This window comes from Folsomia candida, unplaced genomic scaffold (assembly GCF_002217175.1).
Source record: "Folsomia candida strain VU population unplaced genomic scaffold, ASM221717v1 Fcan01_Sc027, whole genome shotgun sequence".
NCBI classification, from domain to species: Eukaryota; Metazoa; Arthropoda; class Collembola; order Entomobryomorpha; family Isotomidae; genus Folsomia; species Folsomia candida.
In genome coordinates, this window is record NW_019091219.1 from 553423 (window position 1) to 580040 (window position 26618).

General features: G+C 35.5%; 5 protein-coding genes across 10 annotated transcripts; all 5 read right to left on the reverse strand.

Annotated features, from left to right (window-relative positions):
- Nucleotides 1-6127: 6127 nt before the first annotated feature.
- Nucleotides 6128-7082, reverse strand: LOC110859591. Its single transcript, XM_022108552.1, has 3 exons — nt 6971-7082; nt 6686-6910; nt 6128-6246 (listed from the first exon to the last, which is right to left on the reverse strand). The coding sequence occupies exons 1-3, from the start codon at nt 7062-7064 to the stop codon at nt 6128-6130; spliced, it is 438 nt and encodes a 145-aa protein (XP_021964244.1). The 5' UTR covers nt 7065-7082.
- A 2376-nt stretch (nt 7083-9458) lies between these two features.
- Nucleotides 9459-12493, reverse strand: LOC110859671. 3 transcript variants are annotated; one of them, XM_022108643.2, is made up of 6 exons: nt 12178-12488; nt 11421-11487; nt 11298-11333; nt 10961-10996; nt 10555-10709; nt 9461-9795 (listed from the first exon to the last, which is right to left on the reverse strand). In XM_022108643.2, exons 1-6 carry the CDS (start codon nt 12247-12249, stop codon nt 9550-9552), a joined length of 612 nt encoding a protein of 203 aa, XP_021964335.1. In that variant the 5' UTR covers nt 12250-12488; the 3' UTR covers nt 9461-9549. The 3 variants fall into 3 exon arrangements, with proteins under 3 accessions (XP_021964336.1, XP_021964337.1, XP_021964335.1); XM_022108644.2 differs by lacking the exon at nt 10961-10996 and having other exon boundaries at nt 9459-9795; nt 12178-12493; XM_022108645.2 differs by lacking the exons at nt 10961-10996; nt 11298-11333 and having other exon boundaries at nt 9459-9795; nt 12178-12492.
- A 1951-nt stretch (nt 12494-14444) lies between these two features.
- Nucleotides 14445-17284, reverse strand: LOC110859716. 3 transcript variants are annotated; one of them, XM_022108686.2, is made up of 5 exons: nt 17135-17284; nt 16889-17007; nt 16705-16780; nt 16132-16268; nt 14445-15794 (listed from the first exon to the last, which is right to left on the reverse strand). In XM_022108686.2, exons 2-5 carry the CDS (start codon nt 16958-16960, stop codon nt 15546-15548), a joined length of 534 nt encoding a protein of 177 aa, XP_021964378.1. In that variant the 5' UTR covers nt 16961-17007; nt 17135-17284; the 3' UTR covers nt 14445-15545. The 3 variants fall into 3 exon arrangements, with proteins under 3 accessions (XP_021964378.1, XP_035715632.1, XP_035715633.1); XM_035859739.1 differs by having other exon boundaries at nt 16889-17284; XM_035859740.1 differs by lacking the exon at nt 14445-15794 and adding an exon at nt 15937-16037 and having other exon boundaries at nt 16889-17284.
- Nucleotides 17285-20916: 3632 nt separating this feature from the next.
- Nucleotides 20917-23056, reverse strand: LOC110859675. Its single transcript, XM_022108647.2, has 4 exons — nt 22662-23056; nt 22152-22248; nt 21979-22070; nt 20917-21532 (listed from the first exon to the last, which is right to left on the reverse strand). The coding sequence occupies exons 1-4, from the start codon at nt 22731-22733 to the stop codon at nt 21443-21445; spliced, it is 351 nt and encodes a 116-aa protein (XP_021964339.1). The 5' UTR covers nt 22734-23056; the 3' UTR covers nt 20917-21442.
- A 680-nt stretch (nt 23057-23736) lies between these two features.
- LOC110859689 (holotricin-3) lies at nt 23737-25727 on the reverse strand. 2 transcript variants are annotated; one of them, XR_004837116.1, is made up of 3 exons: nt 25340-25727; nt 24654-24927; nt 23737-24156 (listed from the first exon to the last, which is right to left on the reverse strand). XR_004837116.1 is itself a non-coding variant. In XM_022108660.2 (3 exons), the coding sequence occupies exons 1-3, from the start codon at nt 25456-25458 to the stop codon at nt 24077-24079; spliced, it is 378 nt and encodes a 125-aa protein (XP_021964352.1). In that variant the 5' UTR covers nt 25459-25650; the 3' UTR covers nt 23737-24076. The 2 variants fall into 2 exon arrangements, 1 of the variants encoding a protein (XP_021964352.1); XM_022108660.2 differs by having other exon boundaries at nt 25435-25650.
- Between the last annotated feature and the right edge of the window lie 891 nt (nt 25728-26618).

Consider the following 26618-nt stretch of genomic DNA (forward strand, 5'->3'; position numbering starts at 1 on the left):
GTAACAAAGTTTTTGAATAACGCTTATTTTAAATACTATTCAAAAATTGGCAACTGTCATTAGGAAACTCTTACTCATAAATACTTCTCTTAAAGAGAAATGTTTATGACGTCAAAATGTTGAGGCGCGCGATTCCAGTTTGTAAAATTAAATCAGAAAAAAACTTATTAGCGGTGGGAGAAAAATGACGTCCAAGGTAAAAACTGTAAACTTTGACTTTACTGGCATTTTTGAAAAAGAGGAACGTCATCCAAGCACAAAGTTTCTTGTCTTCACATATATGAACAAAGATTTTGAATTAAAATCTTAATCCCTGATCTGATAATTGTGACCTTTACTATTCAAAGGGATCCCTGAACATCTTAATATGACGAAGGTATTCTATACGAATATGCTGCTTTATTATTGTACCTTCGTGATGACCCCCTCGCTGAACCTGTCTGCGTCCTCCAAGTCAGGGTCGCTATCGACTTCCATGGCTTGCTCGCAGGCAATCTTCTCCAACTTATCAATAGCTGCTTGACAAATGAGATTGACGATATGTGCAAGGCAACGAATCCTGTTATTTTCTTGAGTGAATTGGATTCCCTGTAGAAATAAGTTATATACATAAAAAGTTCATTGGACATCATAAGAGCGAAGTACGTAGGTTTGTATTCTTTTAAATCCTTTGAGGACGAAATACGCAAACTGCATAAGTAATTTATGTATTTATGTATGTTCGAAAACAACCTAAGTGACAGTAAAAGCTATAGTTTTTATTGTCACTTAGGTTGTTTTCGAATTATGAAACGAAGTCACTTAGGTTGTTTTAGAATTAGTCCGACGTTTGGTATTTTGTGAAAAATTTGGTAGTAAAAGGTTTTTTAATTTCTCCCCAAATTTTGGGATTTCCCCTGTAGAGATATATATTTTTGAACCACCGAACTTTGTAATCGAAGCATTTTCGATTTGTACATATATGCAATAAAATCTTTTAGTAAAAAAGGCAAGGGGACCAGATTTCATAATCTACATGGAAAATGAGGAAGTGAATACAAAAATATAAATCCAAAACCCATATGCAGTAGCAAGTTAATTAAGCTTGATGTACAAAATAATAATGTTGAAAACTGAGTTGCTGCTATTTTAAGTGAAAAAAGTCGAAACTTGGTAATTGGTTCAAATAAATATTTCGTGTTTTATAAGAAATCATAAAAATTTAAATTGAGTTATGATATCAATATGGTAGACACAAGAAATTTTATAAACAAGTTATTAGTTCGAAATGGGTCAAAGTTGTGAAATTTTATTTACCCTGCGCTTGAGCTTCCTTTCCAATGCTTCCGCAAAAGTGTTCATATTGCCAGCGTTGTCCGCAGTTACACCAAGTATTTTGGAAGAAATTTCGTATTCATCCAATAAATCCATAAATGAGACGGCTAACCGTTCTCCAGTATGCGATCCTTCTAATTCTAGAAGGTCTAGAACTCGAATTTGTAAGTCCCATTTGGTGTCGATCCACTGGGCAATCACTCCTAGGTACGACTTTTGGTTAGCCGAAGTCCAAGCATCAATTATAAAGGAGATTTTGCTGTCAATCGCCTATAGAATCAAAACAATTGAAGTTACTAATATGCATGCAAGACAACTTTCGTAAATATGTATTTATTATTGTTATGTACCATTAATTCACCCTTAAGTTCAATTTTCTTTTCGAGGTAAAGTTTCTCAACATCTGACTTGATTGTGTTGGCACAAGGAAATGTTGCCTGACTATTGCAGTACTTAATTAGACTTTGAAAGGAAGGTTTTTCAGCGAGTCGAAATGGTAGATTCTCTAGAACCGTGACTTCCATTATTCGCTTACGCAAGCCGGCCGCCGTGAAGGGCTCGATTTTATCAACTTGTTTGGAACCTTCAGTTTTCACAAATCCGTCCAATGTAGCGTTTTTTGCGTTAAATAAGCTTGGATGCGTCGCACGCAAATGTTTCACTAGGGCGCTGGTTGACCCATCAGACTTCTTGTGATATTTAGATCTAAATATATGTTCGAAATCAGTCGTGAATGGAATTACAATTATATTTTAGCTCACCTGCATATCTTGCAATGATAATTTCCCGATTCTTCTTCGTAGTCGAAATGTTGATAAGCCAAGGAGCGCTTTTTCCTCGAACTTTTTGGTGAGGAAATTTCATCCCCGCTCTCCTGGATTTCAGTTTCACTTTCACTCATGGTAATTTATTAGCAAAATTTTTGCTATGCGCCCTTGACACAATATTTTTATTTTTATCTTAATAAGCAAGCTCAAAAAACTGTACGGTATAATCCAAACATGTGTGGTGATACGAATAAAGCGCTGTTGTGGCCGTCTCAGACTGCCTTATGAAAATCTTTCTCTTAAAAGTTTATGCTGTGTAATGTGTATGCTGAAATTCATATATACATTTTAATTTTGAATTTGATGTTTCGCCTATTTGCAAAATTAAAACTGTTTCGGATACTTTGGACCATTGGAGACAATTTTAATATTTATACTTTGACCTTACTGCCCTATTATCCATCCCATAAGTTCAACAAATGACTTTATTTCGATTGGTCTTAAGAACCCGTTGTCACGAATTTTATTCGCAATTTCTGAATCACATATTCTTACTCATTGCAAAATAGAACACGCATGTGTAAAAATATCAGACCCTGAAATTTAGATTAACATTCACGACTACGTATTTTTAAGGAAGATGGAAATGCAGTCATGGCTTGACCTTGGGAATCTGATTGCCGGTAAATAACGTCAAAGTTTAAAAACGTATATACTTATATAAATTACATCTTTATATATTAAATTATTTATTTATGATATTTTAATTATGTATATATTTTTGTTAACGGTCTAAAGTTCGGAAAACACTTGCATGTTTGGAAATCGGTGAAGCATTCCATTAATGCCCCAATTTGAGAATCCAATCCTTGTAAGAATTGGGTACCTTGGTCAGTTATGTACATGGTTACATAGTTTCGGAATTCTGAAAGAAAATGCTTCAACCTTAATTGATTAACCTTATCGGTCCGACCGGACCGAAGCTTATCGGTCCGGTCCTGGAGGGTCAGGACCGAGACCGGACCGGAATTTTTTATCGGTCTCGGTCCGGTCTAAGCCCAGGACCGGGACCGGACCGAACCGGAGTTATCGGTCCGGTCCGGTCCGTGGACCGGACCATTGAGAACACTATCCATAACCAAGTATGGTCGAGCGCTAAAATTACTTCCATTTCTATACAAGCAATGTACATATATGTGCAAAACTGGCTTTGATTTTAATGCCCCGACCAAAAAATTAGATAATATATTGTCGGACTAATTCCAAAACCACGTAAGTGCACTCTCTGCACAAAAAAGTGCCAAAAAACAAGGAAAATAACCTCACTGCAAAATTGCAGTTAGGTTATTTTCCTTGTTACTTGTTGTGCATTTACGTCGTTTTAGAATTACGAAGCGACTGCACTTACGTAGCTTTAGAATTAGTCCATTAGAAAATGTAATAAATATGTGTGAAATTGGTAAAAGAATGTTAGGTATTTGATTTCTCCTTTTTAGATGCGAAAATCTCTATCAAACATTTGCAGAACCTTTTTTTTTGCCAACTGAACACTTCTTTGATTTGTGACGGATTAAACTTAATTCTATCAAAGTTGGAGACCATATGCTGAGAGACCTTCATTGTGAGAGGTCACGATTGTCATAGTACGTTTACCGGTTAGAAGGTCACGATTGTGCACTAAATATAACCATGAAATATATTTATGAAATATGTAAGCAGTGATTAAAAAAAAGTGACTACATGGTTGCGACACTTTTCAATATTCATTTTCTGGGGAATCATACAAGACTGGTTTATGATTGATGGATTCTTAACTAAATGCAGGCCCGTACCGACGATGCTTCTAGGTGGAGCGCTGGCTCCGGGCCGTACCGGGACGCCCTATGCACTAGATATAATTGTCCTATCACAGGCCGCAAGATAAATGCATATTAAGCGCGGGAAAATGTAAGGCAGACATGCTTTATTTGCGAGGCCGGATGTTCCTAGTCAACAATGTAACAATTTTAAACCAGAATCTGCTCTTACGGGGATAGACCTTTAGCTAATGGATACTTTGATATGTGTCATGCAAAATATATGATTACAATTTCAGACCTATCTCCACGAATTCATAATCTCATATAACATTTGATTTCAAGAAGTGAGAGAGAGAATTTAACTCTGTGATTAGAAAATGAGTCTCGATGAGTTTATAGTAGGGATACCAAAATTGGTTTTTCCGATTTCGTTAACCGAAACTGGTTTTACCGAAAACTATTTTCCAAAAACCGGTTTTCCGAAAAGTCTTAGGAAAGGTTTTCGGTTTTAGAAAGGTTTTAGACCCTCGAAAACCGGTTTTCGGTTTTTAATAATATAAACATTTTTTGGAGCTAGTCTTTACTGTTTCTAATTGTTGAGATAAGAATTAATTGTGCGGTGATCCCTTATTCCCAAGTTTACATTTTATTTTATTTTTGATTATTATATGAGCAAACTTTGTACAATTTGCGATAAATCCGATTTTAAAAACCGATTTTTTCAAAAGATCAAATACCTATTTATTTCCTACAATTTTCCAAATCTCGATTAATCTGATACGGGTTTCGTATAATCTTCCAAAATCCGATTAATCGAAAACCAGTTTTATCACAATTTGAAAAATCCGAGAATCGGAAAACCGTTTTTTTTAAACTTTCGAAGGAGAAAATTTTCACTCCTCCGCTCGCCCGCTTGAGAAAAAAACAGGCCGCTACTGTGAAGTTTGCCCTAAAATATTTTACCTCCATGTGCCCATTCAACGGAAAGAAAATTACCACGTCATTTCTAATTTTTAGCTTGATTTTTTAGTACAAGTCACTAAGCTTATCTCGTGTAACTTGAAAAAAGGTTCCATTGTTAGTCGATCTAGTACCCATGAACGTTTTTATGATCCGTTGAACTAAACTAAAGTGTTCATTCCATCCCTGTCACACTTTTGAAATTCGCTATTTCCTTTTCCATTTTTTTATGAAAAATTTTTGTCGTTTTCGCCCTTTCTGGATTTTCCCTGTGGATATCTTTTGCAAGTAGTAACAAATGGATTGGTGGTGTCTATCCAAAATTGCACGAGGAATCCAATGCACTCATCAGATTTGGATTCTCTTCAGCGGTTTTGAATATGGTTCCGAATAGATATCTGGTGGTAACTTGATTAACATTGAATCTGTTATCTGATCTGATATCTGGTCAATGTTAACCAAGTTACCCTCAGATATCTGTTCGGAACCATTGTTTTGAAGCTAAGAGCTACTTACACTTCACCTGGACATGATATGTATGTAATTACATTTACGACCCATTTTGAACGAATATACAGGGTCGTAATGACTAGATATTTTACACTAGTTTTGAAAAGGCCGAACTCAATACGTGCTCCAGGCCGTCCCAATCCAAGGAACGCCTCTGACTAAATGCACTTTAGAATGCAGAAGACCTGGCAGCAAAATTGTGCTGAAGCCCAACTAATTTCGTACCAAGCGTGGCAACCATGTATTTACTTATTTTGCTGATTGTACACGCACATGCATAAGCATACATGCTGCACTAACAAATTCTACCACCGAAGTATAACCGACCGGGACGGTGGTAGTGCACCACCGCTCAGTGTCAACTGAGCCCACAGTTCGACTCACACAGACACACACCGGAATATACCGCGCGTCCACACGGTCACGGGGTTTATCGAATTTACGTAGAAATAAGGGCGATTTCTGAAGTCCCCATCTCAAACTACATACAGATGTAGACCGCTAGACAAGTTTTACCGCTGACTTCATCATCGTGGCGCTGTGACCTTGTCACATACAAGGCCCGTCTTCGAGCTTGCATACGTCCAACCCAAAAATTAGAAACAGGAAGGTGAAGTCTACATCTCGAAATAAGAATCTTTCGTTCTAAAGTCATAGTGGATACAGACAGACGGAAAGACAGACAAGACATTTCCATGAAGGGGTTGCATCCCTTAATAACAGAGGAATAAGTACATACATATTCCTTTTTTTAATTTGGCTAACCCGAAGTGCAACCTACCAGAAGAATGTGTTCCTTGCCACGGTGTCAGTCCACCGCCAATAACAGGAAGGGAGTAAATGGCCTCTAGCATACCCAGCAGGAAAAGCAGGATTGGTATGTCGGCAGTCCAGCTCTGCAAAATTATAACTATAAAATTGTTCAAAAGTTAAAATTGCGTTGTTGTTGTCATTGTGATGACGAAAGCGTGGTAAACATAGTATGAAGGTAGGCTGCAAATATCTAAATACGACGAACAAGGGAAGATTCCCGACAGCTACAGTCCAGGGTACCCTTAAAAATCTAAAAGGTCCCTATATCAAGGATTCATTCATGTTTACGTGTAAACATGAATATCTTCGGCGTCGTTCCGTGGATATCTGAATATTGAAAAGGCAGAGTTTTTGGGAATATGGGTATTTGGATTTTGGAAGGCGAGATTTTGGCCCGGATATTAACTAATAACGATACGGGTATTTGTAGGTTTTCTCCGATACCTGCCCAGCCTTAACTATATACTTAATCGTAAATAATGTCAAAAATAATTACACCTTATCAAGAATAAGTTCTCTTACCTACATGGCCTGGACACGCCCGTACCACCCAATTGTTATACCGGACTCCGCCAGCCGTATTGTCGCTGGTGTACAGCCCGGTAGACGAAACTGCTGTTCTTAATACGGTGTCATATAAGATGGTCATCAGGTTTATTGGATCACCAGCCCTATTGGCGGCTGGAATTGGGTAGAACAAGAACCGGCCATCGTGTAACTCACCGCAGTCAGGTTGTTGGAAATTTTCTGGGAAGAAAAATAATCGGTTAGTGAAAGTGCGAAATTTGTAGAAAATTCTCGCCTTACCGTTAAAGGGAATGGTTTTGTTATCGACCATAGCCGCCACGGTGGTGCTGGCGGCGAGGAATATGGCGAAGATTGTACTGGTGGGTATAATCATTGTGTTAGTATGTCTTGAACCTTGGCTGTGGTTTAATAGTATCGGTGGCCCCGTATTTATATGAAAAACTTATCAAGCTCAAAATTGATATCAATCACAAATTCAGAGAAAAGCAATTAATCATGTTTTGCAATTATAATCGATCATGCTTGTTTTTCCCAGGGTGAGACAAAACCTGAAAAAGTAAATATGTCAGCATGTCAAATGCCAGAGACCTTATCGAAACAGTCCACAGTTTAAACTATGTTAATTTACGGACTTGGAGTGCGATGTCAGGTATGAATTTAGAGAATAAAGTCGTTCAGATAAAGGCTGGCTTATCAGTTGCAATTAACCGAAAATTGGACTTGCATCAATACAAGTGTCGTGTATGATTGAGCAAGAAATAATAATGCCAGATCGATCGACAGAAAATTCATTGAAATTTAAGCAATTTTATCCTATCTGTCAATCTAATGATGGTCAATTAATTAATTTACCGTGATAACCTGAATGCCAGAGATTATGCACTTGTGACAAGACGATCCCTGCAAATTCAATGAATTTTTGAGCTTATCAAGACATAAATGACTCGAGTATTTAACATTTGTTGTGAAGCATAAAATCCTTACATACGTACATACCTAACAATGGAGGTCTCCCAACGTATGCTCACAGATTTGGACCAAACCGGTGTCAATCGATCACAAATATAATTTATATGAAATTTGCAAATGGAACTATCTGCCAATGCGCAGGTTTGACGGAGATATTTGCATTAAAAGGGGGGAAAATGCGCAGCAAATTTGGAAAAGAAAAATTTTCCAGCCGGAAAATATGGCACTCGGCTTTTCCATCCATCCGTTCATTCCACCGAGCCAACCAATTTGGTAAATTTGGTAATGCCTGGAGGCAGCAGGAGCAGCGGCGGACATGTGAGGTCATATCATCCTACACTTTACGATCGCCTTCGCTGTATTGCACAAGACGAAACTGTAATATATTAAATGCACTTATTTAACTTGTCGTCGCGAAGAATTGATATTTTATCACGAAGAACATTGGAAGATCAGGAGATCAATTGGGTTCGACGTCTGTAAAATATTTACCCGACCGACTCACTTTCATTTCGCTGAAGCAAACTCAAAGAAAGTGGTATCTCGTCTCGTTATTTACTTGCAGAGGTACTTTGGCGTACTACTCATATTTGCCAAGCTTCTCCAATTTCGTTTTACATTTTCAGCCAGCCAGGTTCGCCAAAAGTAGCTCAGCACCTATCTAATTTTGTTTGGCTTTGGTTTTAGAACCAACTTTGAAAAGGGAGAGCATTGCGCTTCAAGACGGGTGCGTGATATGTATGAGAGGAGATATAAAGCCAGTAAATCATATATCCGAGCATGGTAGCTGTTTTGAACAAGCTTGGTCTGAGGTAAGTTAATTAAACCGAAATTCGATTAACCGGGGAAGACTAAACTATGAGGATATACAGGTCGCTCCGAAAATACCCAAGTACCACGAAACTGCAGAGCCGCCGGTACACACAGATTCTCCTTTACTTCTAAAATAACTTCCTGTGAAGCGATTTCCACCCAGTGCGTGGCAGAAGGGAGGGAGTCGCTGCAAGGTCATCCGGGAAATTTTCCATTTTCCAGCGACGTAATATGCAAAGTGATTTCGTGGAAATGTGAGCAACTTTTTCACCTGTCATAACCACAAAGGTATTAATACGGGTTAGGAAAAAAGTAGTTTAGGGAACGTCCATAAATTACGACACAAATAACATATTTTTATACCACCTAACCACCCACGGCTTCCCTATTCTATTCATGTTAAGTTGAACACGAGCAAGATAGACGACCCAAAATCGGCCACCCTTCTTATCTATTTTTGACGTAATATGTGAACGTTCCCTTGAGCAGAAAAACTAACTCAATGAATTTTAGGGAAACCAATTTAACCCAGGCAAATAAATTTTTTCTTGGTTGGGAGTTCACTATAATACATCCCGGAGGGGGACAAACATATATTACGTCAGCAAAAAAACTCCAAATTTCATGTCCCCCAAACAATCCCTATCCCATCGTACTCATATTGTTCAAGTTTTAAAAAGACGACCCGATACCACTCACCCACTTTTTTTATGACGTAATATATGAACGTTCCGAAACATGAAAGAATACGAATACATCAAAATCAACTTGGCCAATTTTAAGGAATATTTGAATACCTCGTATTATGATGACAGTAGCGATCCATGCAATTTTTTTCATGAGTTAAGATGAATATTTTTCGGGAAACTATGGTCAAAAATGAATAAATGAGGTTTTTCATATTATAAAATATTTTTTCCATTAGTAATTCAAGATCTGTATCAAATTTTATGACGAATAAACAAGTTTATATTGTATTAACCAATCCAAAAAATATTTATTTAACCATTGAATATGTACTTAAATATTTAATCAAACCACAATGTCTCACATTATTTCAATATTTGTGCATTCCGTCAAATTTTATAATTTTGATGACCACTCATCTCTTCACTCTTCAACTCATCCACAAATCTTCTCACCACCACGACAAAGTAGATCTGCATTGCGAGGAAAGATCCGAATATGACGAGTGTGCAAAATCCCACGAGGGGCAGGCCATTCAGTGTCATTGTCCCAAAAGTGACAACAGACGCAGTCATCCCGACCAAGATTAAAACGTAGCTCCAGATCAACCACGGCTTGATTAGGCGGTGATTACGCTGAAAATACGAATTAAAACTTGAAAAATAAGTTGCCAAGTTTGGACTGTGGAAACTTAAAAAACTATACCATTAAAAATAACGTTACTATTTTGAAAAGTAAATGCATTAAATATTAAGGAAAACTATACTAAATCCAGAGTCAACTTTACCAACGTTTCCCTGGATTTCGTACAGTTTACTTAAATACAGATTTCAGACTATATTAACTTTCCGAAAGGGCTACACGATTTTTAAGGGGGCAAAGGGACCGTCGATACATACATGTTCACATTCATTCATTTATTCATTCGGTGAATGAATAAATTCTTCATTCAATATTCAAAATTTGAATGAATATTGAATGAATATTTTATTCTGATTTTTGAATAAATGAATATTGAGTGAATATCTATTCAATTCGTGTGAATGAAAAATGAATGAATATTTTTTTCATCCTTAATTTTTAACTCAATGCTTAATACATAGGGAAAGGTGAGAAATTCATTGAATAAGGTGAGTTTTGAATAACATGACTAATGAAGGAATGGTGAATAATTAATGAATATTTTTTTCAAGTCTTTGAAGGAGTGAACTTTGAATGAATAAATGTTTTGAAGATATATTCGTCCATATATTGTGTCATGAAAAATAGATCTTTAAGTCCGATTAGGCAACTTTTGGTCGAAAGCGAAAATTTGGTGAAAAGCAGTTGTTTGAAAGCAGTTACATTTATCTTGACATAACAAATGGACGTCCCCAAACTAGATATTTACATACCTTCCGATAACCGTGCAACATAACACAAGTAAAGATTAATGACACCCCTGCCGCGATAATCCGAATGGAATGTTGCGCCATTTGTACATTAAATACGATGTTGGTCTTATCATGATGGCTTATCAGGGGGTGCCCAGCGTCAGTTGTATCGTTACCTATTCAACAAAAAAATCAAGATTTTTTAAAATTATCTTCTCGCAAAAATGTGAGTATTTCTTAATTAAATTTGACACACAAGGAACGTCCATGAATTACGTCGTCAAAAAAATCCTAATTTTTACACCACCCACCCCCTTGTTCCCTATCCTACCCATGTTAAGCGTAACGCGAGTAGGATAGACGACCCAAAACCATACAGTCATCTTTTTTGTAGCGTAATATATGCACGTTCCCATATTTTCTTTACTGTTTGAATCTTCAATCAGGTCAGACGTGTAGTTACCTAGGGAATAATTCAAATATTTGTACCCTCACGAAAACAACGTGAACATACATAATTTAAGAAAATTCGATTTAAACTATTGTTCACTCTTAAAAATAGCGTTCCCATTTTGAAAACTGAAACTGTAAATTTGAAATTAAGTAAACTGTACAAAATCCAGAGTAAAGTTTACTCAAATTCACGCTACTCGAATTAAGTGTAGTTTCCTAAATACGGAATTCAGAGTGAATTCAGAGTGCGGAATTCCCATATTTACTCTGGAAATGGACACATAATTTTTAAGAGTGTGCATTTTCCTTACTGTTTGAATCGTTAATCAGATCAGATGTATAATTGCCTAGTACATAAACCATTCAAATGTTATTACCCTCAATATTATTAACCAAATTTGATTTAAATTACATATTCTACATATTTTCCTTACTGTTCGAATTGTCCAGTAGGTCAATGATCTTGCTCGAATTTGCCAGAATGGATAGAGCGTAGAGTGCCTGAAATTTTAAGAAATTAATATTATTCCCCATAAAATCACAATTCCTCTCAAATTGATGGTGCACACTGCAAATAAAAATGTGTTAAATTTTCTCACGGTTGGATAAAAAAGAGGATGACACAACCAAAAAGGTAAAATTTGACAAACGTTGCGCAAAATTTGTCCAAAGCTGGGTAAATTTTACTCATTTTTATTTAGGATACACCCACTTTCGTTCGAAAACATCACCCATTGATTTTGTTATACATACAAAATGTCAAGCTACAATGGAAAATTTTTCGATGGAAAAAATTCGTAAATCTCCATTAGTTACCGAAATTTTGTCTCTAAACTTCAACATTTTAAGAATTTCGTCATCAGTGTTCCATCAGCTTTCATAATAATTCTTAAGAATCTCAATCCAAAATCTTGTAGCTAATGCAGAATTAGGGGTTTTCCCATTGAAAAATTTTCCATTGTGGCGTGACTTTTTCACGCCACATGAAAATTAATATCTCGTATTGTTTTTATTAGCTACATAAATAAATATAAATTATTTCTAGTAATTCCCATTAATTAATTAGTAATTAAGTAAATAATTAACTCGGCCTTTCAATGAAAATGGGTGTGAACTCGTGGAAACTCTTTCACCAAAAGATTTTGATTTTGCACATAATTCGTGAAACAGAAATATTTACGTTATACTTACGATATAGAAAATTCCAATGGCAAGTGTCCCCTTTCCCGCAGAACAGCATCCGCAACAACACGTTCCCGACATTTTATTTTTCAAACTTAGCAAGCAGCTAAGTAATTCTACAAAAAATTTCAATTTAGCACTTCGTGTCTCCTTTGACTCGTTTGCTTCAACTGACGGGGTGCTTTTATATTTAAAGGGGCTGAGCAACTGGTAAAAGGAAATCTGCGAACTATTTTACACCCCTACTAACTGGGTTTCAGTTCATGACCAAAATGCATATGAACACCACAGGTTTATCTGACACACACACGAAAAGCAGGGATCGTAAAATGGGTAAGTACGCATTTCTTTGGAAGAGAGGCATTCATATATTTAATTGCAGATCGCAGTATTTCTGTCGTAGCGAAGATATGAGATGGGTACATATATCTATCTATGCATTGCATTATATGTGCAGATGTATGTGGAAAACTGGTATTCTTGTCGATTTCGTGGAAATGTAGGCAACCTTTTGGTCTTCTTTCTGGTATATACATTCACCGATCAAAATTCTAAGAATCTCGTCCACGTGGAGTTGGATAATAATAAATTTAATATATGTATAAGAAGAGAGAGAATAATAGGATTTCTTTGCAGAAAACCAGAAGGTTTTCATCAGAAACTAACAATGGAGAGGTGTCAGGTGGTTATCGCCAATGTGGACCGGACTAATTTTAAATTGTTCAGGCCCAGAAATAAGCCCACCCGTATTTTTTCGTTTTCCTGAATGGGCATATTTACGCCCGTGGCGGAATTTTCAAAAAAAATTTCAGCCAAAATCCTGATTTTTAAAAACGCTGTAACTTTTCGAATTTTAGCCCGACTTCAAAAATTGAATACAATTTGTGTTCAGAATTACTTCCCTGAAAATATAAAAATTCATTTTCAAAAATTTTTTAATTTTCAAAAAATTATCGTTTTGTTCATTTCTAAAAACTCAGAAATGGCATGAAAATATTAAATTTAAAAAATTTTTGAAAATGAATTTTTATATTTTCAGGGAAGTAATTCTGAACAATTTAAAGTTAGTCCGGTCCATATTGGCGATAACCACCTGACACCTCTCCATTGTAAGATCCCAGGGGCTTTAGTGGGTTTTTACACATATGCACGTAATTATGAAACGCTATACGCTTGTAATGCTTGTTTTTATGAATGGTTAAAAAATGTATAGATTTTTAATCGAGAATTGCCGCTATGTATGTGTCCAGGGCTGAAAATCAGTACTCGTGCTGACGCTCATATGACACCATTAATAAACACTTCACTCAATCAATCAATTAATGACCTCAGTCCATGGTAACTAGGACCCGTTCATCTTTTAGGGTCAATCGGACCACCCCCATTTACATACATATGTGTTTTTGGTTTCGCTCATCTTTATTTTAACACTCGACGACCGCTTTCTGACCATTCTTCATCAGGTCGTGTTCTACCACAATAAATTGTGAATAACTATGAGTAATTATATAAGTTGGAAATTTATGTAATTATAATATGCATACATATGTATGACAGCTAAAAATTTTTATTTTATTTTACTGAGCCAATTCACATCAGCCTTCGTAAACTTGCAAAGATCAACTTATCAAAACCAAAATATCATGCTTGCTAACTTCGTTGTGTTTTGTATGTCAGTTCTTATACAAAATTACCTGCACGATTCGTAAGTTTCGGAAATCCTTAAGTCCACGTGGTTACAAAGTTACGAAAGCTAACGTAAATTGCTTCACTAATTTATAAGTCATTAATTTGTACATATATAGTTACATACAAGAAAAGTAATAAAAATAAATATGCACCCATTTTTTGATATGAAAAATGAAAATCAAGACAGCCATTTTACACTATAGTACATAATAAATATAAATACTACACACTTAAAAATAAACTAAGGATTGATTCATAAGTTGTGGCAATGTTTTAGAAATGGGTTTATTACAAAACGGGAAGTTGTAGTTTTACCAAATTTGCTAATAATTGTCACAAATGCGATTGTCAATATCACACAAACTCAATTAGACACCGGTTCATACTTTGAAACCAATTTCATGCAGGTTTTCCCAGGCATACTCTATCACTATTTTTCCTGACTTTCTCGCCATACCTTTCAAGATTTGACGCATGACGCGTCGAATTAAAGCAGGGTTTTCGATCCATTGGGTCGTCTTGAATATACTCTTATGCATTAGGCCCAAAACTATTCAAGATCTCTTACCTTGGGGACTTTGGAAGAGTTTTCCAATTTAGCCACAAAATTGATTTTTTCCTCCTTGAGGTAGTCGGTAACAATTCGACTATAGTAGCAAGTTGCTATATTCGGCAAAAATAAAACTGTATTTTCCCGATGGCCATTTATTACAGGGATTAATCGGCGTTTGTCCCATTCCAAAAAGTAAAGAGATGAGGGAGTGGTGTTATCCGTAATTAAGGGCTCCGAAATTGCTCCATTCTCGTCCAATGCTAACTAAATCGGTAATTTTTTGTGAATTTTGCTTTGAGAAATACCTTACATTCATGTTTGAAATCCCAATGACTTGTAGCAAGAAAAAAATTCTATCTGCAATCTTCCAGTGGCGTTATTTCAATGTACGCTTCGTCACGGCTAGCAAGTATTTTGGATTAAACTTTTTTGCAAATTTAGTTGCATCCCATTTTGGTTCTTAATTTTTCCTCTTTAATGTATTTTGAGGCATTAGTTTTTAAATGTTGTAATCCCCTATCATTCTGCTTTAAATCGGCGAAAAGTTTGTTCAGATATCTTTACCCGTTTGGCTGCTAGGTTCTCTAACGTAAGGAGCGTTCCCTGAAAACTATTGGCACTGCTTTGATGACTTTGGATGTGGCCTGCCACACCAGGTGATGAATAATTTTTTTGAACTCGGCTGATTTTGTTGCATCATACATTGAAATGTAACGGCAATTTGAGCGATTTAGAATATTTTCATTTTTGAGGTGGTCGTGCAACTTTTTCTCGTCCAATTTGGCAGCATTTTTGTAAAAGTGCACCAATAAATTTGCTTGGACTTGTTTTTCTTTTTGTCTAATGATGTTCTAGTTTAATTGCCAACCTTTTTAAACTAAAACCCTAACACTACATCGGTTGGACTATCATATGCAACAATTCATTCATAATAATTTGAGTCTCTGTTAAAGCTAGAGTACACCAAAAAACATTGCCACAACTTATGAATCAATCCTTAAATACAAAGTAAACTTTTATCTTGGTTAAAATTATACAGGTTAACTTTTGTCGAGTTTACATAAATACGTAGCTAATTTAAAATTTTACATACTTTTCAAAAAGGCAACCCTAAATATTTTTAAGAGTGTCTGTCTCATACTTGCCACTTTTCCTGTACACTTTTACAATCTCCTTTCAACTCAGCCACGAATCTCCTCACAACGACGACGAAATTAATCTGGATTGCTAAGAAAACACCGAGTTTGGCCATAATTAAAAATCCCACGAGGGGTAGTCCATCTCTCAGAGCTATTGTTACGAATATGTAAACATCTCCCATCGTGCCGAGCGTAATTGACACATAGCTCCAGAGCAACCACGGCGTGATCAAGCGGTAATTACGCTGTAAAGAAATGTGCTATCAAAATTTTGCTCGAATGACAAAAATCCAAGAAAAATTACCCCTGTGAAATTCTAACAAGTACATAAAGCATGCCATCCATTTCGGGATGTTTGTACCCCTACGCCCCCCCCCTCCCCCCGGTGTGACTTATTGGTACGCCCCATGTTATAATTAGCATGGGAAGGATAGGATGGCTTGACCATTATCCGCCCCCCCTTCTCTCAAAAAACATCACATGCTCTTCTAGAAAGTCCCCAATACACATGTCAAACTTCAGAATCTCACAAAGGGTACCATCCCGGCGGGATGATCCCGCCGAGATAAGTACGCAACTTACCATCCGATAACCGTGCACCATGACGCAACTCAAAATTAAGGACACGACTCCCGGGATAATTAGAACTAAATGCTGCGCGAGTTGTTCCTTGGCGGAAGAAGCGGTGTCACCTTGCGGACTGTTTAGGGCGGGCTGGGCTACGAACACGAAAAATATTCTTATCTTCTCGTGCCGAATCGGATTTCTTTTTATTAACGTAGGACTGGATGACTAACGAATGTACCGCCAAAATCAACATATTTTACACATTTCCCCGTTCTGGGAATTTATTTTGCAATTCTGGACAAAAAAAATTGCAGAGCAGGTGTTTCCCTATTTGTTAAAATTATACCCTCCAAATTCTTAAAGTTTTTGAATGTGGAATTTTAAGAAACCTTCTGAAAAATGGGAACTCATCGAAACTGCTTTAAAAAACTCATCGTCTTTCCAGTAATCAAAACTTCAAATTTGTCGTACAGAATTTTAAAATAAATTCCCACAGCGGTGAAATTTTTAAAAATTTATTGATTTTGATGATGAGTCATCGACACCTATCTTAATAATTTGACTTCCTATTCCACATATTTCCCTTACCGTTTGAATAATAAATTGTGCCGATCAGGGAAATAATCTTGGTACCGTTTTCTACTATGGAGTGAAAATGTACTATCTGAAATTATTCAATTATTTGAAATCAATTTCACCCCTCCATACATACAATTTTAAATCGTAATTGCTTCCAAATTTAATTAGAGTATGTGTATGTATCAATACTTACGATATAGAAAATTCCAATGGCTAAAGTCCCCTTCCCCAGGGGACACCATCCACAGCAACACGTGCCCGACATTTTATCACATTAAGGGAAAAATTCCCAAGAAAATATTTCAGGTAAAACTGAAAATTAAGAAATTAAAGTTAAAATTAAGAAACTTATTACTCTCATTTTTCGTGCCTTCTATGGTTAAGCATACCAGCGGACTATTAAAAACATTTAAATCTCTTTACGATTTATTTATTGTACCTGACAATCTTCAATCAGCAGAGTGGATGTAAAATATATCAACAAAATACAAACTACACTACGTATCAAGATTATACTCACAATGGAGAGGTGTCAGGTGGTTATCGCCAATGTGGACGGGACTAATTTTAAATTGTTCAGGCCCAGAAATAAGCCCACCCGTATTTTTTGGTTTTCCTGAATGGGCATATTTACGCCCGTGGCGGAATTTTCAAAACAAATTTCAGCCAAAATCCTAATTTTTAAAAACGCTGTAACTTTTCGAATTTTTGCCCGATTTCAAAAATTGAATACAATTTGTGTTCAGAATTACTTCCCTGAAAATATAAAAATTCATTTTCAAAAATTTTTTAATTTTCCAAAAATTATCGTTTTTTTCATTTCTAAAAACTCAGAAATGGCATGAAAATATTAAAGTCGAAAAATTTTTGAAATTGAATTTTTATATTTTCAGGGAAGTAATTCTGAACACAAATTGTATTCAATTTTTGAAATCGGGCTAAAATTCGAAAAGTTACAGCGTTTTTAAAAATTAGGATTTTGGCTGAAATTTATTTTGAAAATTCCGCCACGGGCGTAAATATGCCCATTCAGGAAAACGAAAAAATACGGGTGGGCTTATTTCTGGGCCTGAACAATTTAAAATTAGTCCCGTCCACATTGGCGATAACCACCTGACACCTCCTCATTGTCAGTGGGCAAGGATCACAAAATATGTAAGTAGTGGATGGAGAATGGATTTACGAGTATTTCCATATCTTTTTGCATATGCATGTACATGACATACTGCTCCACACAAAAGTCGTATTCTTGTCAATGCAAAGCGATTTCATGGAAATACATGTAAGCCAATTTTTTGCTCTGTCCTTATGTACTTAAGTTTTTGATACTTTTATATCCAGTCCAACAATCAGATCAATGTGGAGATGCAGCATACTATTAACCAAGTGAAGATATGTACGGGATGAAAGAGTACGAGAATCCTGTAATACAACAAACGTGTTATTTTCTTGCCGTATGAATCTATGTATGAACAAGCTTATGCACAGTTCCTGATTTTAGTATCGTGGCACTCTCAGGATCAGTTGAACTATTTATGTAGGAAAGTATTTACTTATTGAGCTGAAGTTTTGTCGTAAATGTCTTTATTTATGGTATCTCTATTTTCTCTGGGTCGATTACCCATCTTAAGATTAGGACACTCTCAATAATTTTATGAGCATATGACTGGATTGTATCAATGCCGTACATTTGTGTACATACATGAACACACATGTAGTATCGTTGTATCCGTACAATCTAAGAAATTTTATTACCACTCGGTATACATACATGACCCGCATTTATAATCCACCCCCACTGTACACTTTAGAAACATTGTAGATTCATGACGGTTTTGATTACTTGGTATTTTATTTGGTACTACTAATTATTAACCCGTTAGGGACCAACTACACATATTTGTGTAGTTTTTTGCTTTCCCTTGGGGACCAAGTACACAAATATGTGTACTTTTTTGCTTTCCGTTAAGGACCAAGTACACACATTTGTGTACTATTTTGTAGTTATGTTGGGGCCCAACTACACATATTTGTGTAGTTTTTTTTCTTTCCGTAGAGGACCAAGTACACATATTTGTGTACTATTTCCCCGTTACGTTGGGGACCAACTACACACATTTGTGTACTGCGGAAAAATTTTCAAGACCAAATACACACATGCATACAAGTCAAAATTTTATTTTACAAAATTTTAACACGAACCATTTATTTATGCACATTACCAAAAACTATATATCTGCAAAAACTACAACTGTAGTTCGCTGCAATGCAGTGTAAGACTAATTTTAAATTGTTCACGCTCAGAAATAAGCGTATTTTGGAGTTTTCCAGAATAGACATGTTTTCGCCCGTGGCGGAATTTAAAATAAACTTAATTTTTAAAGAAGCAAAAAACGATAATTTTTTGAAAATTAAAAGTTTTTTTAAAATTGATTTTTTATCCCGAGTCAGGGCTTATGTACCCGTCATGTCCGTCTGTCTGTCTGTCTGGTTTGCGATAACTGCCGTAAAACTAATCCTATCGGCTTGAAATTTTGCACACATATAGTATGCGTCAAATGAGGAGTTGAGTTCGAAGATGGGTGAAATAGGTCAAGTGGTTGACCGGTGGGGGTCATCGGAGTGGGTGGGGTATTACGCACCAAAATTTCAAAATTGTGTTAGAAAGCTGAAATTTGGCATAGAGGTTGCTAATGGTTTATAATGAAGGAATACAAAGTAAAATTTCAAAAATTTTCGTCTGGAGGGACCCGAGGGGGTGACCCATACCGATTTTTAAAATTCATCAAATCGAGCTGAAGTTTGGTAGAAAAGTTGGTAATAGAAGAATATTAATTAAAATAGGAACAATTTTCCCATAGAGAGACCCTATTGGGTAACCCATACTTTTTTTTGTAATCTTCGGATCCTGAAATTTGTTACACAGGATGGTAATTGTTACTAATAGAAGAATATGAATTTAATTTGGAAAAATCAAATTTAATTTTTTAATTTATTGATATGTGTAAAAACCAAGCTATCACCTACCCGGAGTATAGTGTCTTTACGTTATATTTAATTGTGCTTTGCTCGTTGGAATTAAGAAAGTGACTGAGTGAATTATACGATTATTTTATCTACTTAAACTAGATTTTATTTAAATCAATTAAACGATGGTCAACACAATTCAGAGCTCTGCAACAACACGAGTTGATTGATGACTTACTTTAATTATAAATTGATCGTGCAACAAAAAAGAACTAACAATTCTAAACTTGATTGCCTGCCACGACGACTAAATCCAAAATGTCTGACTCTGACAACGACTAAAACTCGACTGTGTAGAATTCTTCTACCTACTTACTTACTACGACTTATAACAAAGAACGACGCGCACTCAAAATCCCACTCTGACGTCACCATGGCAACCACCACCACGTCACGGGGCAATCTTACACGCATATTCAACAATTTACAAAAATACATAAAACAATTTCATAAATACATCATTTTACATTTAACAATATGCATTTGCGATAAAATTTCATGCAAAAAGTCGGATTGAGTGATAAGCACAACTTGGCCTGACTCGGGCTATATCAAGTCTGCACTGTAGGTTTTATATTTTCAGGGTAGTAATTCTGAGCAAAAATTGTGTTTAATTTTTGAAATCGGATTAAAATTCGAAAGGTTACAGCGTTTTAAAAATCCTGACTTTGGCGGATTTTTTAAATTCCACCACGGGCGAAAACATGTCCATTTTAGAAAACGAAAAAATACGGGTCCGCTTATTTCTGAGCATGAACTAACTAACTCCGGTCAAGATCAGTGAAAACCACTTGGACCTTGCTAAACTATAAAAATGTATGAATCAATAACTTAATATTATTGTAATGAACTGCAGATAATTTTTACTAATATGCATAAATAAATGCTTAATGTTAAATAAAATCATCAAAAGTTGCCGAAATAAATTCGGTCCTTTATGGTTTGCACACCCACTGTGAAATCGGTGACGTAACTACGCTTACTTTAAAATCATTTTGGTGAAGTAGCTACACTATTGGTAAAATTAAATTGGTTATGTAGCAACAACTAACTGATAAAATTCTGGTCCCCAAAGGAAAGCAAATTTCAATTATTTCGGTCACAAAGGGGTTAAACAACACAATATATAGATAAATATGTACATACATATCTATAGAAAAGTATTTTTCGTCCAATAAAAAACAGACAAAAAACTGAGACCTTGTCCAGAGTTTATTTATATGACACAAAAATAGTTACATTATTTCGAACAATTTAAGGACTTTCGTCCCTATTTTTTAAAGAACAGTAAATATTTGGTCTGCATTAATTTATTAATTAAAAAAGTATGTAAGAAAAATGAAATATTGGTGAATTGTGGCACGATTGTAAACAGTATAAAACTTGGATACGAACTTCAAGGGAGCATCCATAAATTATGTCACTCAAAATGGCAGATTTTTTAAACCCTCACCCCCGCCACCCTCTCTAACGTGCTACACCCCGTTTTACCATGTCCCCCAAGTCGCAGAACTTTTACCCTCACACTGCTTACCTCAGCCGTTACATAATCTATGAACTTCCCCTTAAATATTTTCTTGTTCTCCAGGTTTACTCTCCTCCTCCGTTTTCAACTCGTCAACGAATCTCTTCACCACCAGGAGAAAATACATGTTCAACACGGAGATAACTAAGCACATGGGGAGTACCCAAGGCCCCACGACGATATTTGCATTGGTCATCACGACCACGGCTTGGACCACAGCGATGACCACGAAGACGGAAAGAAACCCGTATGTCCAGAGCAGGGCGTCACGAAGCGGAGATTACGCTGGAAAAATTAAATCACACTAAATACTCTTTCATACATGTGTAGATAACCACACTTAAAAATTTCGCAAAATAATTCCCCTTTCAGTTTATAATGAAACTTTTTTAAAGCGGCACGTGGGTTAAGGTGGCTAAAAAATCCAGGTGTGGCTTCAAAAAAGGTTCTATTGTTTAAGTATTTACTTTTCAAGATGGTAACACTAATTTTAAGAGTGTGGACGCTGAATACTTAGATTTCATTAAATTTATTCAAGGTTGAAAAAAATTTAAGCAGCAACAACTGGTTGTGGAAAAAATTTACCCTATCAAATTTCAAATTTATCCAACGTTGTCCAAAGATTGTTGGTCAAATTTGAGGAAATTTGACATAACCAGGCGTGACAGCTCAAATTTTACACAAAATTATTTAGAGTGCAGATAGTAAAGCACGAGCAAGAAATGACTTACTGATCGATATCCGTGCACCAAAAGACAGCTCAGGACCACGTATAAGAGCTGCATGGATACAAATACGAAACCATACGTGATGTAGGCAGTTACTGGAAATTATAATTCAATTTCGAACTGTCAATTAAACGAAGCGAAGAGTTTTTTAGAATTTAGATTAAATAGCTACATACGATTCTCCAGAATTATTTGATCCTCGAGTTTGTCGGCATGATTTATCAGTCTGTTTAACCGCATACAATTTTCAATGAGGCAGGCCGAGTACAAAATCTGTAATTAAATAGATGAGTAAATAAATTGAAATTAATCTAAAATTAAATATTTAAATCTGTTCAATTAAGTAAATTAATTATGAAAATTTAATAAACTATGACAATTTAATTAACTAATTACAATTAAATAATGAAAATTATTAAATAATTAAACAAATCTATTCAATTAATTATTTTTAAGAGTGTATGATTTTAGCTAAGAATTATTCTTACAAAAGTGCAATTTCAACATGCAATTTTAGAAACTAACACGTCTCAGTTTTCTGAATTTTACAAAAAATGTTAAAATTATGTGCTTTTAAATGTTCTTTACGTCAAAATTACGCACATGTTTGAATGTCGCCCTTGTGCAAATTTTGAATTAAAAATATGTTTTTAAAAATTTGATCACTAAATATTTCATTTCCTTACCGTGTTCACAATACCGATGAGAAGTGTTCCCCTTCCAACCGGGCAACATCCACAACAGCAAGTTTTCGACATTTGGAATTACATATTTACATGTGCCAGATATTAATATTACGCAGAAAACGTTATCCCTACATATTCAAATATGCACATTCGTGCAATATAACGCAATACATATTTTGCACGTTATTACATATGTAAATGTATTTAATAACGTAACCTTGACAAATATTGTGCAGAAAACTTTATCACTGTGCGAATACGTATGTATTTACATCTTTATGCACGTGCAAAAAATTGCTTGCCTGAGGATGAGTTAAGTAGCCCTCGTTGTTTACGAAGCAAAGATTAACTGGCAAAAGTTACTTGATGCGAGTCCATCCGTATGGACGATGCAGTATTACATAAACTGGTTTTTTACGTGGTTTATTCTGATATATAAATCGTGTAAGGGGTAGAAGCATCTATGTAAGAACAACACGTTAAATCCTCCGGCACTACATAAGGAAAGGTAAAGTGAGCAAAGAGCGATATATTTATGCATGGACACATTTCCTAAATATTTGTATATGTAAACAGCCTGTATTTTACTTACGATTGGATGAATCGTATCCATATTATTACAGGTGCGCTTCTCTCCTACAATAAGCAGTCTGATTTTAATATTTAATTAAGCAAACGATACAAAATTCAGAGCAAACTTTACTCTTTATCAGCTTAATTATTAAATACTCCAGGTTTGGATTTAATGTGTACAATTTGAATAAAAATTTTATGAAAATGTTACATTCATGCAGGATGACGACTTTGTGGGATACAAATCTTTAATTTCACTCGAATGTTGTAGTCCGATTCAATATCTTTCAGTGCAAATTTCTAAGATGACGTCAACTTCATGAGTTTGCATACTATAATGAAAAGTTGATTTTTTTAATTCGTCATTTTTGTAAGGTATGTATACTTGACAAAAATGTTGGACATTTATGACTTTAATTCAAAATTAATATTTCCTAATACAAAAATATTTCTATACTTTTGAATTAGGATTAAAGTAATAAATGCAAATCATGGTACCAAATTATTACGAAAATTTCTTTTTATTGAATACTACATACTGTGCCCTGTAACATATTTAAATACCCGGATGAAATAAACGTCGGAAAATACGAGGTTTACTTACGTATAGTGTGCTTAAACAGTTTTCCAAACTACTAAATACATTGTAGGATCAGTTTAGAAAAAGAAAGTAAGTTTTTTTTATAAAACAAATTGTCCTTGCAAACTTGTGAGTATTAGATAAATATGTAAACCCGGTGAAAATCTAAGTCTTGAGTCTTGTCATTTATTACAACTCTGTGCGGTTGCAAATTTCTGGAAATTTTGTCATGTTACAAGTTTCTGAAGAAATGGGGGTGGATTTAAAATCCGGCGAATCCTGCCCCACCGCTGGCGCTGCTGCGGCTCCCTCGTCGTGGACTATCCCCGCCAAATCCTCCCCCTGAATTAATCAAACAAATTTTAAGCCACGCCAATATTTTACTCTTTACAATAAAAGAATATCGTCAAAACTTATTAATAAAAGTGGATTTTCTGATGGATGGGTATTCACGTCAACTTTGTAAACGTATTTAGCTTGGCCTCATTTCTTCTCAACTTTGGAAAGAGTTGCGATGCGAGAACTGATCAGAATTCTGAATTTTTGAAATGGAAAATGAGACATTTAAAAAGACAACTATTTCCATATTATTGTCGTAAATTACTTGTCATAAATTCGTCCTTTAGTAAATTTTCATTTTACTTTAGGTAATTTCATTTAAAACAAGTCGTCCACGACACGGAGTTTGCAAACACCGCAAATTAGTGAAGATGTTTTGCGAAATGACATTTTTGCGTGACGTGAATTCTCAAAATGTAACAGATTTTATGATCGGATGACCGATTTTGTTTGTATGCAAGTTTCTTTCCATTATCCATTTTAAACCGAAATTCTCTTACCACCACCGCCACCACCTCCGTGACCGGGATGACCTGGTGGGTGGGGATTATGCCCTCCTCCTCCTCCCCCACCACCATCTCCCCCACTGCTCTCTCCACCACCAAAGTCTGCCCCGAAGTCGCCGCCATCATCATCTCCGCCAAAATCTCCCCCACCGCCGCCGCCCCCACTGTCATCCCCACCCCCGCCAAAGTCCCCAAATCCACCGTCATCCCCGTCATCCCCTCCGCCAAATTGGGGCCGTCCAAGGACCACCGTCACACCCACGCATAACTGCAAAAATAAATTAAGTTCCAAGTTCATATTTTTTCGATTAAAGTCCAAATATATTTTTTAATGTGACTATGAATTTTTATCTTGAATTTGAAATTTTTAGACATAAAGAGGAGATAAAAAATTTGTAACTTAATATATATTTCTTTGAATTTGAAGCTCAAACAAAAATATTTTACCACGATTATGAAATTGCGACATTTAAATTGAAATTTTCACTTACACTGATTATAAGATAAATAAGTGAACTTGTATTTTGAAGTACAAACTAATTTTCGTGGTTCAATTAAATTTTAAACGTAAAATTAAAATTGAGAATTATACTTTTAATTTGTACAATACTAGTTTAATGCAAATTTTTGCAAACTTGCTCAGATCGCTGGTTAATCTTGAAATTTTTTTGCATAATTACCAAACTACAGACTTTCCAAGTTGCCAAAATGATTCCGTAAATTCCTTCAATACTTAAAAACCTTAAATGAATAATTTCCACTAAATTCTTCTTACCAGAAAAATCACCACGGCTCTCATTTTCCAATAAATAATCCACTCTGACTCTTCAAAAAGTTTAATCTGATCAGGAAACCCGTCTTTATATAGGGATTTATAAATCGCCTTTAGATTTTTAGGTCACCCATCTCACCCTCACAATCCATACGCCACCATTCATCCTTCCCTAAATATTATCCCATTAAACCAAAACTTCGCCAATTATGTACATATCTATCGACTCCAAAACCGTCTCTGTTCGTTCAATTGATTTGCATTGCATAACAATGAATCGAATTTATTTAATCGATCATTGTTGCCTGTGCATTCTCGATGAAAATAGAGATTGAATTGTGCTCGCGTTCTACTTGTGCCACATCCGTGACTCGGCAATGTCTCATTTACATACGCTTTTTTATGCAATCATCCGTCTCATGATCACATCGATACATAATCTCGCAGGGACTGACAGGAAGGATGTGTTTAAATTTATTCAGACTAAGGAATATTCAGCTCCAATCTGAGCATACCTGTTCAAAAATTTAGTCTTCATTCAAAAGTCAATTATCCTTATATCTGACTTAAGGTTTTCTTAACATTCAATTATTTTATTTCAAATTCATTTCATTTCACTTCATCGGAATTCATTTCTTACTTCGCCACATGTATTAAACATACCGTGAAAAATGAAATGAGTGAATAATCCCTTCATTCAACGTCATTCAACTGAAATAACGGAATCTTTCAGTCATTTTCATTTAAATGGCAGGAAATTCATTTTCATTCACTATGACTCACCATCATAATAATTAAAATTAATGAATGTGAACAGGTATGAACCTGAGATAAAAAATGGGTAGTTTTACAAAAACTATGAAATTTTCGAATTGTTTTCATTTATTGCGTCCACCTTGCACAGCCCCTCAAATATGGTAAGCTAGGCTTCATTGCACTTGACAGTACGGATCAGTGAGAGTGATGGATTTCAATACATTTTTTACTATCTTCCTGGTCGCTCTTTATTCAAATGCACTGCATCGTATTGATACATATTAAGCAGGGTTTTATTACTTAACACATATCGATAAACGATCAGGTATAAAATTACTGTAACAAATTTAAGCTTCTACATTACGTAGGTACATATGTACATATTTAAATTTGTACTTTTTATCGAGATGCTGACACGTGCATTAATGAGA